We start from the raw sequence: 15,383 nt of genomic DNA on the forward strand, positions 1-15,383 counted from the left end.
ATGACTTCTCAGATCCTTTCCAATTAGAAATTATCTTTATTAAGTTCTGTTCCACACCAACCTCTTGGTAGGTGCAACAGAGAGTAAAAGCAAGGAAGTGGTAAAATATGGAACAAAGAAGCCAAGGTCAAGTGGAAAAGATGATACTGAAGTTGAGAAAGGAAAAACTCCAACTCTATGGCCTCTAGAATAGAAGTGGAAGTTTGACTGGCATGGATGCAAAAATAAATTATTGCTGCTGTGATCAAGGGAACACTCCATTGAACCATTCATTTTCTGACTGATATATAGAAGATTTAGGTCAATCAGTACATAATTAAAAAGAAACAATCCAGACTGTTGTGCAAAAAATATTTTCACATGATTGTCCTTTCTATCCTATCCCTTGCACCCAGAACCAAGAGACACCATGAGCCTTTTTCTTTTTGAAATTGCCCTTGGCATGACCCTGTTCTCATGTGACCATGCACAAGAAAAGAACTTTTTCTTTTTCTTTTTTTTATGATTAATATCTTATTTTTTATTTTCACATAATTTGTTGGTCAATTAGTTCACACTAAATTTTAGTCATAACTGAGATGACCTTTTTTTAATTATATATACAAATTAGCATAGCAGGCACAACAGAATCGATCTTCAGGTGGGTAGATCAAATAGTTGTACAGACTGAAATCCAATGGTGGCCACTGATAGAGTAATTAATGAAGCAGAGGTCTGGAAATACGACTTAGTCCAACTTGATGAAGCCGATGTCCTTCGCATACTGCCGGAAGCACTGGCGGCACATGTTCAGGCCATGCTCGCGGATCAGGCCGTGGCTGTTGGAACAGACGCGGCACGACCGAGACCCCTGGCCGAATTTACGAGGGTGGCTCCAGTACAGCTGCTGGTGACCCATGGCGCCACTGGCAAAGACGGGAGACAAAAAGAAGAACTCTTTTTCTAAGTACCTCTTGAACCCCTAAGGCTCTAAGTTGCAAAGAAGTTATTGATGGAGGGACTTTTCCTCTTTAGAGAGCTCCTTGTAGTAATAAATCATAGTTCTAGTCCTAATCCCCAGCCCTTAATACCTCCTCATCCAAGGAAAGTTGATGATTGACTTTCTTTCGACTTTGCTATCTTTATGGTTGAGAATCCTAGTTGAATTTACCGTTCCCACTGGGCATTTCTAAATTGGTGTAAATGTAGAATTTTTGGAACTTTCTCACCCAACTTCATATTTTTAGAGATGAAAAAAGTAAGCTACTTAGTATAAGAGCCAAGACTATACCAGTATTCTTTTCACTGTAATTTGGGACTTTGTTTTGCCTTATACATTTTATAGCTATCTATAGAAAAATTTTTCTCTCTAAAATTTACATAAATGTTTATGTGACCTCTTCATTTCTCAACAACAACTATTCAAAGTGTGTATAGTACTCCACTTTAATAATACCAGTTTCTGCAAGAAAGAGAAGGAAGCACATTTCTATATTTCTTTTCTGGGAAGCAGCAATATATTAACTAGTAACTAATGTATTAGCAAGAATTACTTTAAATTCCAACAAATATTCATTTGGTACCTATCCTGTCTAAAATGTTTTGTGGAACACCTAGGAATACAAAAGTGACATCAAATCACACAATTTTTTTCTTTTAAGGAATTTACAATCTAGAGGTAAAATTTATACACCAGCAACTATCATATGAGACACAAATGTTCTATGTACAAAGGAGAGGTTGAAACAAAGTGCTATGAGAAGATGAAAATGATGATATTGTTTGCAGTGGGGTTCATCAAGAAAAGCTTTATGGGGGCAGCTAGGTGGCATAGTGGATAGAGCACCAGCTCTGGAGTCAGGAGTACCTGGGTTCAAATCTGGTCTCAGATACTTAATAATTACCAAGCTGTGTGGCCTTGGGCAAGCCACTTAACCCGATTTGCCTTGCAAAAACCTAAAAAAAAAAAAATATTAAAAAAAAAAGAAAAGCTTTATGGACTAAATGTAGCCCCAAGTGGGTCCATGAAGAGGGAGGATCTCAACAGATTGAATTGATATTGATAGGGTCTATTTTAGTCCGGAGGTGTGTGTTAGCAAAGGAACAGAAATGGAAAAGAGAAAGAGAAGATAGAATGTGGAGCTGTGTAAGAACAAGACTAGAAAGGTACATTGAAGCTAGATCCCACAATCTAGGACCTTAAGTGCCAGAATAAGAAGTCTCTACTTTTTGTCTATGCCAATGGGTAATCACTGAAAATTTTTCAGTTGGGAAGATACAGAGTGTAGAATTGTGCATTTGAAAGATTACTTTGGCCCTGATAGTAGCTTATGACTATAATCTTTGAAGTTGTCTGAGAAAGCTGACTCCTGACTCTCAAAGTTTGACAATTCTTAACTGCAGTGGGCTATGCCAATCAAGTATTCACACTAAGCTTGGTATCAATGTGAGGAACACCTGGAATTGTGGGACCACCTACAGTGGCTTAGAGAAGGGGCAAGACGGCTCAGATTAGAAAGAAATAGAGAAGGTCACAACTCCTCGGAAAATTAGTGGTAGAATTGTATCATGAGGAATGACTCTTGTACTTTCAGTCTGGGAGAGTTGAAGAGATCCAATCTTAGGGGAAAAAAGTTTACTTCAGTTTTTTGTGTGTGTGTGTGTGTGTGAAGGATGTATTAAAGTAGAGGAGAAAGACACAGGAGGTGAGAGAGACATGATAGGTTATAATAAGAATTTAGAGGAGAGATGATGAAGATTGAAGATTTAGGTCAATCAGTACATAATGGGGTGGTTTAGAGTGGAATTAGAAAGGAAGTTTTTTCAGGTAAAAGTCAGAGTTCTGTTGGAGTCAGCTTGTACAGGCTTCAGAGAGTTGATTGCTAAATTTCATGATTATTCAAACCTCAGAAAATGCCAAGTCCTACAAATGAGGGCTAGACTTAAAGTGAAGGAGAAAATGTTTGTATTGCCAATTAAATTTAAAAGTGTGTTAGAAATTCATTTTTTCCAAAGAGCTGGTTGTTAAACATTTACCAACCCACCCTTGAAAAGATCCTGAGGTGAGGTAATTCTATTACCTATTCTCAGAATGAGCTTTGTGGATTCAAGAGGTTAGGTTAATGAAATTCTATCAAGGAGGAAGTGAGGGCAAAAGGGTGCTTTATTACAGCCAGAAGGCAATGCAGTACTGGAGGTGGTAAAGAACAGGTGAGAAAGCAGAAGTACATGATGAAAAGAGTTTTGAGTTTTAAGTCCAATGACCTTGAATATAAATTACTTAACTTTTCTGAGCTAAAAGAATTTTTTCTGTAGAATGAGGGTGGTAATACCTATTTTGCCTATTCCACAGTCTTACTGTAAGGAACAGCTGTCATAATGTATAGGAGAGTAGTCTCAAAATCATAAGCAATTATACAAATATGAGTTGTAGCTACTTACAACACAAAATGCGTACCTCTCAGTTTTCCTGATGGCCAATTCTTCTATTCCAGAAAGGAAGGCAATATAGTTCAGGGGAAATAGTGCTAGTTTTGGAGCCAGAGGAACTGATTTCAAACTTTAACTCTGCTCATTACTACTTGCAAGGGCAGCTAAGTAGAACACTAGATAGAGTTATCTTCCTGAGTTCAAATTTGGTGTCAAACACCAACTGTGTGATCCTGGGCAAAGTAGTTCACCCTGCTTGCCTCAGTTTTCTCATCTGACTGGAAAAGAAAATATCTTTGCTGAGAAAACCCCAAATGGAGTCATGAAGAACCGGAGACAACTGGGAAAAAAAGATTCAACAATGACAGCAACATTACTTCCTGTATGACCTTGAATGCACTTAGCCTCTCTCTTGGTTTTCCCTTACTTCTAAAATGAAGGGATTGGATTTGATAACTTCTAAGCTTCTAACTCTAAATCTATGATCTAAAGTAGATGGACATGTCAAAAGTTCTCCTTTTAAAAATATTTAATTTTAGAAGATGCTGTTGATTTACTCAGTTGTCCTCTGAAGAAGAAAATTTCCCTGACAGGTAAGTTCAGAGACCTCAATATAGCTATGTCCTGAGCAGGAAGCCATTGATAAAGCCAGGAAGGTTCAGATTTGCGGCCCTTGTCCTTAACCTGTGCTTTCTCCCATGGAAAGTTCATTGTCTGTAGGGTGTGTGATGGACATTCCCATTAGAATCCTTTTATATGCAAGCTGCACTTGGCTAGAATCTTTCCTGACAATACTTTGCAGTTCTATTTCTTCCTCCATTCAGTCCTCCTTTTCTCAGAGGATTGTTTCTATTTTCCCTTTGCTCACCAATACTCTGGTTGTGGCTGTTGTATGGGAGGGAGGGAGGGAGGAAGCAGTTTTATTCAGCCTGGGGTTTCTGTGCGTGTATTCAGTGTCTCATCTATTATTAATGCAGACCTAAGACTGCCCTCCTTTGTGAGTCTTCAATACTTCATATGTAAATTTCAATCTGGCTTCACAAATGCTGGGACAAAGGGCAGCTTGCTTGGTGGCTTCTATTGCAGCAGATAACACTTTATTAAGACTAGAAATCAAATTTTCATCCCTGGCTACAGCTTATACAAAATTTGGATTTCAAAGCTAAAATAAAAATGTCTCTGCATTCTATTTGATTTAAAATTTTTTTATTACTAATCATTTATTAGCATTGCTTGTCCCACTAAAACCTGACTTTATGAATTAGTAGAGTAAAAAACTGCAGATGTGATTTGGGAGGTGTCAAAAGACTCTTTCAGTGCTCCCAAAATATATGTACAATACCCAGATTTCTCACTCCTTTGAACCATTCGTTCAACAATTATTTATTAAGCACTTGTCATATGAATGCAAATATATACTCTGGGAGTTGGTGAAGTAGAATTAAGATATTAAGTCATTACAAGTCTTGATTATATAGTGCTCTCATCAGTTTCCATGGTTCAGCTATAATCTTTATTTAGCTGTCTACCACATCTGTATATCCAAGCCTCATCTTTCTCCTGAGTTCCAATCTCACATCTTTGGTTCTCTTCTCGATATGCTTGCTTATAAGGGAAGGAGGGGGTCAGTGACTTTCCCCACTGTGTGGACACACAAATATACATGCACGACACACACACACACACACACACACACACAAACACACAAACTTAGATGAGCTAGCTATAGAAAGATCAGAATGTAATCATAAGGTGTTAATGAGGTGTTAAACTAACTGTAAAAGTTGTATCTAAGTTGTGATTCCTTTTTCAAGTCTGAACACCTTTCTGATTAAGTCAAAAGGGGACTTTAAATAGATAAGACCTGAAGCATAGAAACCTGTCATACACTCAGTCCAAAATCTGAGATTTGGAGAGATTACAAGAGCTGCTTTTGGAAGCAATCTCTATAGAGAGAGAGAGATGAGAAGTGGGGGAGGGAAAATTTATTTTTTTCTTCCCCCTTTCAGTTAGACCTTATGGTTTTGTAGGGAAGCTATTAGACCAGTAGAAGATATTGTATGTGGCATGGAGTACAGACACACATTCCAGATACAGAACAACAAAAAAAAAAGGTAGCCTCCAGCAGAAGGTAATAGCTTAAAGAAGTATGAACTTTGGTAGTGGGGAGATAAGTTGAGGAGAGCAGATTCAGGGTACCCAGAATGAGGAAGCTACAAATACTTCCAAGTCCTGCAGCATCAGTAGTTGTGGGTTGTATTTGCTACATGTAAATCCTGAATATGCACCTCAATACCATTGTGCTCTAAATATGAGACTACTCTTCCTATGTATGTTGTGGATACAGGCAGATTCCTCATATGCAAAACTGTAAATTGAACCAACATTAAATCTACAATTCTCTAAGGAAGCAAAGACTCCCCAAAACCTAAATAAAGAGCCCAGTATTCCTTTCTCCTTTCTTAACTGTCTCCTACCTAGACTCTTTTCCTACTAAGTCCATTTACTGACATATTCCTAATACCAACATTCTGAAGAAGGAATCCAAAAATAAGGGGTTATTAGTGTAATTCAAAGAAATTGATTGCACAAACACACCAATTAGAGATGCCTTTGAGTTAATAAGCAACTTTTGAAATTCAAATACACTCTCTTGGGCTAAATCATCATTGGCAGAGTGAACTCTAAGACTGTGGGTCTTAGGATGGGTAGATTTTGATGGAGAAAAGGAAAGAACAAGGAGTATGGGATCAAGCTCAGATCAACATTGTTCTAGTCAGCATTTCTTAATCTTCCTCCTCATTTTCTGCACCCCCCCCCCCAACTCCTCCAAGATCCATAGATAGCTATCATGGTGACTGAGAACTTGTATGGGCAAAATATATATCTTCATTTTCATTTACCTCTAACTAAAAATTTTATTCTATTTTAAAAACATTCTTCTGAAGAATCCATAGATTTTACCAGACTTCCTAAAGGATCTATGACCACCAAAATATTGAGAACTACTCTAGGTATTCCTGGAGGTCAAAGAATAGCATGAGGGAGAGACTGAAAGGGAAAGACAAGGTGACAATGAATAAAGTCATATTCTTTCACAACTTTGTAGGAAAACCTATTCCAATGGGCCACACTTTCCCATTTACTCACACTGTAGTAAGAAGAGAGTAATCTGATAAAATTAAGTCATACTAAGGTGATTTAGCCCAAGAGAGAATTTATTAACTCAAAGGCATCTCTAATTGATGTGTCTGTGCAATCAATTGCCTTGAATTACACTAATAACCCCTTATTTTTGGACTCTATCTTTAGAATGTTTGGTATTAGGAATATGTTAGCAAATGGACTTAGTAGGAAAAGAGTCTAGGTAAGAGACAGTTAAGAAAGGAGAAAGGAATACTGTGCTCTTTATTTAGGTTTTGGGGAGTCTTTGCTTCCTTAGAGAATTGTAGATTTAATGTTGTTTCAATTTACAATTTTGCATATGAGGAACCTGCCTATGTTCCCACAGGTATTAATATGTGTCAGAGTCAGAATTTGAACACATTTCCTGACTTAGTGTTTCTTTAACTCATAGTTATATAATGCTACTTTGAAAAGGTTCACAAAGCATTTTCTTCAGGACTTTTCTGTGAGGTAGATAGTTCCATTCTTCATTACAACAAGGTACTCCTCTGGATCTTTTTAAAGAATTTTCAAATATTTTCCTTTTCTTGTGTAGACTTGCTTTGGAGACCAGCTCTTGTTTGGAGAACTGGGAATTGGTCATTCTCATCTAATACCTATCTTGTTGAAGAGGGTGGTTATTAATCATTGCCTTGATGGGGAGATCATCAATCTTAAGTGGTGTATCTGTTCTACCATGTAATAATAATAATGACTATGATGATGATAATAATGGCTCACATTTGTATATCACTTATTGTGTGCCAGAAGGGTTTGAAAGCTATTATTTCATTTGTTTCTTACAACAACCCTGAAAGGTAATTACCATTATTATCTATATTTAATACATAAGGAAACTGAGGCAGTTAGAGGTTGAGAAACCTGACACAGTCACAGACCTAGTAAATGTCCAAGGTTAGATTTAAACTCAGGTTTTCCTGATCCGCCCCGCCCCCAGACCTGGCACTCTATCCACTGTGCCACCTTGCTAGCTGATATAAAACTGTTTCTCCATCTAGAATACTTTCCTATAAGTTTCCTCTGCTAGAGCAAGTTGGAATGGCTTTGACTACAAGACTATGTGGTGAGGTGCTCAATTGGTAGAGCCCTGTACCTGGGTTCAGAAAGACCTGAATTCAAATATGGGCTCAGACACTCTACTAGCTATATGACTGAACAAGACATTTAAACTGCATCTGCCTCAATTTCATCATCTGTAAAATGAAGGTGGTAATAATAACACCTACTGACTAGGGTTGTTGTGAGGATAAAATGAGAAAATATTTATAACAGCTTTTCATAAAACTTAAAACACCATATAAATGCTAGCCAGTATTATCATATCATATCATATCATATATCATATCCTATCATATATCATATAATATATATTCAACCTAGCAAAATTGGAAGAAGTTCATCATTATTTTGGTAGTAGGGTTTCTTCCAATTCTGAGATTTTGTAAATAAATATTTATTGAGCACAGTTTGGTGATACAGTGTATAGAGCACCAGCCCTTAGTGTCAGGAGGATTTGAGTTCAAATTTGACCTTAGACACTTGATACTTACTAGCTATGTGACCTTGAGCAAGTCACTTAACCCCATTGCCTTGCAAAAAAAAAATAGATATTTATTTAATGAGTTCACACTATGTGTCAAATGTTTTAGTAAGGTCTGTGGGAAGTAGAAAAGCCATTATTTGCATACAGACATACATGCAAACATCTAGAAATAAATAAATATATATATATATATATATACATATTTTTACACATATTTATTCATGGATATATGTGTGTGTGTTTGTGTATAGACATACATTTTTAGACACATATGTAAATATATATAATATATATTTTATATATGGCACTGAGAAATTCAGTAATTTGTTCATGATCACATATTATGTATCTATGAATATATATTTACTTATATGTTATCTATGAATAGAATAGTTAGATTAGGTAGATAGATATAAATTAGATATAGATATAGATATATCAATCTGTACTCTGATTTTTATCACTCCTCTATCTGAAGGTACATAGCATACTTAATCATGAATTCTCTGCAATTGTGAATGGCCACTGTGTTGATCAGAGTTTCTAAGACTTTCATAGTTTTGTCTTTTCAATATTGATACTATTTTGTAAATTGTTTTCCTAATTCTGTTCATTTAATTTTGTATCAGTTCATATATATCATCCCATAATTTCTAGAATCTTCTCCATCATTTCTTACAGCACAAGAGTATTCCATTGCATTCATATACTGTATACATCCTCTATTTCCAATTCATTGTCACTACAAAGAAAGCCAGGTTCTTAATCTAGAAGTTATTTAGGTCAGTGAAATCAAAGATCTAAGTCTCTATACTCACAACTACCAAGGATTACCAATTTTTTTGAAAAGCACAATAAAATGCACTTTAGACTAAAACTAGAAGGTTTATCTTTTAATTTTTTTCTCTGACAATTCAAAAAGTTACAAGATCTTTCCTTTTCAATTTTCTTTTTTTATTATGAATTTGACAATCACCAACACACAAACATTCTAAGAATCAGATGTAGAAAAAAGAAATCAGATATGTCACCTTGACCATATATCATTTTATGGTATATGTTAAATTTAACAAGATGGTACAAAAATTGTCTGATTTATTTATTCCCTATTACAAACTTCTTTTTCTTTTTTTCCTTCTGTTTATTTATTTTTAAGATAATTGTTTCTCTTTTCACTGCAGGATCCTTAATGTCTCTAGGCTAATGGATGAACATCTATTAACTATAGTCATTATACTATAGATGTCCAAAAAATATGATTAACTAAGACCTCTGATTGATTAGTCACATTTTACTATATCTATATTTTAGTCAATTCTAGAAAGGTGTCAGCACAAATGAACAGGGTTTATGGGCAACCAAGATGTCACTAGACAGCTCTCTTCATTTGTTCTCTTTCTCATCAAAGTTAACCTTTACGTTCATAGCATAAGAATGAACATTCAAATTTTCTTAAAGAGAGACTGCACACTACAGCATGTAACCACATACCTTTGTTCTGAGATTTTTATTTTTTAATCTGGCAATCAATATAACTCTGAATCAGTTTGTTCTCCGCAATCTACTGGCTACTCAAAATCTACTCTTTTCAAGCCCTCCTAATTAGATTGTGCTCAATTGATGTTTGAGATGAATAAAGCAAAGTTTCAAAGAAACCCAAATTAATCTTACAAAGGGAATAGCATGATGAAATGCAAGACAATTTTCATCTCAAGAAGAGGTATTAAATTATATTTTTATTATTCCGTAGAGATTTATGTTCCCATTATCTCTCATGCCCATGCGAGATTAAAAAGCGAGTATAAATCAGCCTATTTCTGTACAGATTTCATAAACTGTATTAAAGATGTGATCATTTTGCTTACTCATTTTATAGCAATGTTTCCTTAACAGCCAAAAGCACTTTTATTTAAAATTAATAAAACAGATGTTTGGCTCTAAGTAACATAGAAATCATCTTGCTTCTACACTTTCTATTATGGTACATGGAGTTCCCATGAATTAGAGAGCTGTCAGTTTATTGCATCAAAAAGCAATCAGCATATATTTTGCTCTTGAGATTCTGTTATATCGGAATGTTCCAACTCCAATAGGAAGTTAACCTGGAAGTTTCATACTCTGTTTCTTCTCATCTTCTTCCATGTATTTAAATGAATATAAGCTGGAGAGAGAATTAGTTATTTTTTAAGCCCTTATAACTGAAGAGTGTGTATATGGAGAAAGAAAAACAGACTATATATATACATATATATTTTGATAAATGATAGATCAAAGATAGTAAATACATATGCATGTAACTTGTGTGCATGTAAAGTATGTGTGTGTGACAGTATGGTGTAGTGAATAGAGAATGAATTTTAAAATCAGGAATACCCACCTGGGTTCAAGATCAACTGCTGATACATACTCGTTGTGTGACCCGAAGCAAATAATTTAACTTCTCAGTTCATTCCTTCTTTTAAGTAACTCTCTAAATTGCAGAGCAGCTATCAGTCTGTGTCATAGAAGGTGTTTCCCCATACAACTAAAATTACAGACCTGGATCAAAAAATCTATGGATGGACCAACTTATATCAGAAAAGTTTGTTCATACAAATCTAGGGACCAATCAAAATTTACTCCTTTTTATCCTTCCTAATTAGATTGTGTTCAGTTTATGTCTCAGATGCAAAATTTAAAGGAAACCTAGATTAATCTTACAAAGAGAACAGCATTCTGCCTATATTTTTATGATGTTCAGAAATTCCATTTAGACTGGCTTTGTGTTGTAAAACAAAATGTGAAAATAGTCCATACTTCTTCCAGATAATATAATTTTAGCACCAAGGTAAATAAGACTGAAATTTGTTGATGAGGGAGGAACACTTAAATGTTTCAACAGAGCCTGTGTATTGCATGGGGACTACTGTGAAATGTGTAGGTTTGCAATTGTATTTTATATTTATATGAATACTTGGCAGCATTCTTTAAAAAATTATCAACTGGTACATTTTTCTTTTAATCATGAGAGCATCTGTTTTGGTGAATATCCTCTTGGAAAGCTTATTCTTACAAAGTCATATAGATTTTTCTTTAACATATCAGATATTTTCTATAGTAAAATTCCCTAACAACAGCTTTACATGTCATAGATATATACTATAAATAGAATGAAGCTCTGCACCAATAAAGTTAGAAGTCCTAGAAGCTGCTATGATTTTCTCACCTCCAAGTGAGATAAAAGCCTTATTAGACTGCCCACAGTTATGTGCCAGAAGGGAATAAGGAGACTGGAGGTCTGAAGGTTAGTAAGGACTTATTCCTGATAGAGTCTCATTTGCTATCAGAGGTCTTGTAAACAAGTAACATGGAAAAATACAGTGAGGTTAAACTACTGGCTTCCATCTCGCTCTAAGGGAAGACAAATACATAACTCTGATCAAAAGGTATGTCATTGGTCATTTGACTTCCTGGAGTTCTTCTATAACGTTCTCCATTTTTCTCAGCTTATTCTTTTTGGCTTAAAAATAAATTTTCAGACCTAAGGGCCTTCTTCTCTGAAGTGGCAATACCCCAGAATAACTGCTTAATCTTTTCTCAAGAAGAAATGAAACATGTTGAGATCATCTGAATTTTGTTCCTAACAAACATAGGACCTAGAGTCAGTCTCTTGGTTTTTGCCCCCTATTAAGACCCAACTTAGAGATGAAAACCGAAATCTTTAGTTCAATCAGCAGATCCTGGCCTCATGTAACCAAATAATCTAGATATTTGATTTTCTTTTTTTCCTTTTTTAAGTTAGAATGTATAGGCAAGCATATCTTTAAATTTCCTGGATTCAAATCATTGACTTCAAAGCCAATTCAAGTATAAGATTAGAGCAAAATGAAATAGTCATAGACCATTTACCAGGTAACAAAAAGAAACTTAGCCACTGCAGGCAGGGGAATGAGGGAGGAGGAAATAAATAGACAGTATGCTAAGCTTCTGTGGCATTTAAAAAGGTTCAAGAGGCATAATTTCTGGGTAATTTAATCATTTTATTAATAATGCCAGCATTTTAATAAAATAATGGTCATTTGAATGTCTGTTTTTTAGATCAATGACAATCATGGAGGTGGGTTCAAGGGTTGGCATGTATGCCCTTTGGAAGATGGGTATTCCTGAGGGTAGCAATCAGCTCTGATTGGTTAACAGTTAATAAGAGAATTAGTATTTCAGTGAGGGACTGGACTTGAACTTTGATTATGTCATTTACTTCTTAAGTTATTCCCAGCCTGGGGTAATCTAGTCTCATCTAAACTGAGTAGAGGACAATGCTGCCCCCACCTGGCTGGGGTCTGGATAGAAGAGACAATTAGCTGCACCTTCAGAGACTGAGGTCTTGAAATGAGAATTTTTTTTTAAAAAGGGGAAATCTCAATTTCCCCAAAGCATTGGTTATTAATAATCTTATTTATTGGTTAATAGCAACAAAATGGTTAAGAATTGGTTAACAATAACAAAAATAATTAATTTTATTTCATTCTTTGCAAATATTATCTCAAAGTATGGAAAGTATGTAAAGCAAGGGGAAAACATTGGTTAAGATAGATAGGGTCAGGTGGCTAGGTGGCGCAATGGATAGAGCACTGGCCTTGGAGTCAGGAGTACCTGAGTTCAAATGCGGCCTCAGACACTTAATAATTACATAGCTGTGTGACCTTGGGCAAACCACTTAACCCCATTGCCTTGCAAAAACTAAAAACAAAGATAGATAGGGTCCTCCTAGTTACCAGACAGGAAACTCTTTTGGTTATCTGTATGTGTTAACTCCTAGAATAGTAGATCATCCTCAAGGAATGGCATCTTTTAAGTGTTTAGATAACCAGATTTGAGCATTAGTACCCAGGACCTATCAAACCCTGGGTCATCTGCCTTCCTTTTAGGGTGTTTAAAAAAAGCCTAGACTAACATGATGGGGGCCCAATTCAGTCTTGCTCTATGACCTCCAAATCTATTGGGACTGCAAGATGCATGGTGCTGGCCTGAAGTTTGTCCTTTGTTCTCAAAGAAGATCATGATATCAGGGGAGGTGATACCATGATAAACATAAGAATTAGATTTGAGTGTGGGGGGGTGCTGTACTAAACCTGTACTAGCCTCACTTTCTCCTCCAGAGGCAACTGGATTCGTGGCTAGATATGAATCAGGATGATTGGAGATGGCCCTGGATGTGAGGTAATCAGGATTAAATGACTTGCCCAAAGTCACCCAGATAGTAAGTGTCAAGTTTCCAAGACCTGATTTGAATTCCTATCCTCCTGGCCTAATTAATTTCCTGTTAGAATCCAGATTGTGTGGATTAATCTTGAATTGGATGCAAATTGGTCAGATTGAAAAAGAGTTTATTCTATTTTGGAAATAGTCACTTGACTCTTATGATGATTTGAAAATTTTGAAGGAATGATAGGAAATAATTCAGGAGTCAGGAGGACCTGAGTTCAAATGTGACCTCAGACACTTAATAATTACCTAGCTATGTGACCTTGGGCAAGACACTTAACTCATTGCCTTGCAAAAAAAAAATAACTCAAGAAACTTTTTGTACTCTCCAAAACTGGATGTTCAACCAGCAAACCTCAATCCCTTTTATAATGGTTTGTAGGAATCCATTGACATATATTTAAAATTCCTATTTACCAGTAAAAGCATTTTACAGGTTACTCAAAAAAAACAGATATAATGCAACCATCTTAATCATTAAGCTCAGACTATAAACATTTAGACCACACTCCTACCAAAAAGAATGCAGATTTTTTTTTTAATGACAGCTCCTTTTATGCAAGGCAAAGATGGCTTTAATGAATGTCTTTAATGAATTGCATTACTTGAGGCAGGAGTGTTGTACTTTGAAGACTACCCTCATTTAGATGTGTTAGCAGTTTTGCATACAAATGACTGCTCATCCTCAGATGAGGCTATCATATCTCCGTGCTCTTCCCTCTGACCTCAGATTCATGTAAACAGTGTTCCATGTTACAAACCTCTTGTACTTTCCAAGATTTATAAAGCTGATTTGGGTCTTGGGTAAAGTCTCTGCCCTTTATTGCAGTGATTTCTTTCTTCTATTATTAAAGAAACTGACAGTCTATATTTGTTACTCCTTCCTTGCTTCTAGGGACATTTGCCCACTATATGTGAATCATTTACTGTATCTTTTGCAATGCTCAATTGCTCTATCCATTTTGGTCCTGGGAACCAACCAGTTTATTTCCAATTTATCTGAACTGAGAGCATGTGATCTTAAGCCCCTGGTTTTAAAGAAACCAAGAAGTGACTTGGAAAATTTAATTCACTCTATTTCTCTTCTGTGTTGGAACTGTGTGCTTGTGGGAAGCTGACTAGGAGTCAAGAAGATCCAAGCATCTAGTATTATTTCCCTAAGATGTCTTTTTCCTTCCCCTTTATTGATTGTTACTGTGACCCATAAAAAAGGGGAAGGAGAAAGTAAGCAGATGGCTATGGGGGCTACTTGTTTTATTGTTCAGTATGCTGAAGCTCAAGTGAACAGCCAACAGCAAATTTGAGATCAATAACTTCTAAAAATCTTAACTCAGAGACACAGTTGAATTGTCTGGAGAATGGGAGAGGAAGTCCTGAAAACATGGTGTGATAGAAAGTTGAACCTGGGGTGAGGTGATCTGGTTTCAACCTCACTTGTGTGTCAATGACAAGTCATGAAGGGTTTGAGCTTCCTCATCTGTAAAAAAAAAAATCAATTCCTGCCTCTGATGACATAGAGGCTATGTGACCACGAGCAAGTCATTAAACCTCTCAGAGTCCTGGGGGAATCCTTTATTTCTTTTTCTTTTTAAAATTTTTATTCATTTTGTGTTAAATACAAAAAGACAAAAAAAATGAGGAACATTTTTATCTATACAGTACAACATAAAAAGAAGATAATATAAAACCCTGAATTTCTATTTCACATTGTTTACTTCTTAGGGAATTCTCTAAGATAGGAACTCAGCCTTATTTGCATCATGGATCCCTTGGGCAGTCCAGCAAAGCTATGAACCCCTTCTTAGAATAATATTTTAACTACATAAAATAAAATACATAGGATTACACATAAAACCAATTATATTGAAATACAGTCATTGAAATATTTTTTTAAAACCCACCCATTTAATGGATCCCAGATTAAGAACCCCTGCTCTATGTTTCTAAGTTAGAGACAAATTGCTGAACTGTATCAATTCAATAATTCAATCCAATAAACATT

At 35.7% G+C, this 15,383-nt stretch overlaps 1 protein-coding gene across 1 annotated transcript; it reads right to left on the reverse strand.

Moving 5' to 3' along the window:
* Positions 1-557: 557 nt before the first annotated feature.
* Positions 558-911, reverse strand: LOC141499887 (small ribosomal subunit protein uS14-like). Its single transcript, XM_074202676.1, has one exon. It carries the CDS (start codon positions 896-898, stop codon positions 728-730), a length of 171 nt encoding a protein of 56 aa, XP_074058777.1. The 5' UTR covers positions 899-911; the 3' UTR covers positions 558-727.
* Between the last annotated feature and the right edge of the window lie 14,472 nt (positions 912-15,383).

The sequence above is a fragment of the Macrotis lagotis genome, chromosome X (assembly GCF_037893015.1).
Source record: "Macrotis lagotis isolate mMagLag1 chromosome X, bilby.v1.9.chrom.fasta, whole genome shotgun sequence".
Taxonomy (NCBI): domain Eukaryota; kingdom Metazoa; phylum Chordata; class Mammalia; order Peramelemorphia; family Peramelidae; genus Macrotis; species Macrotis lagotis.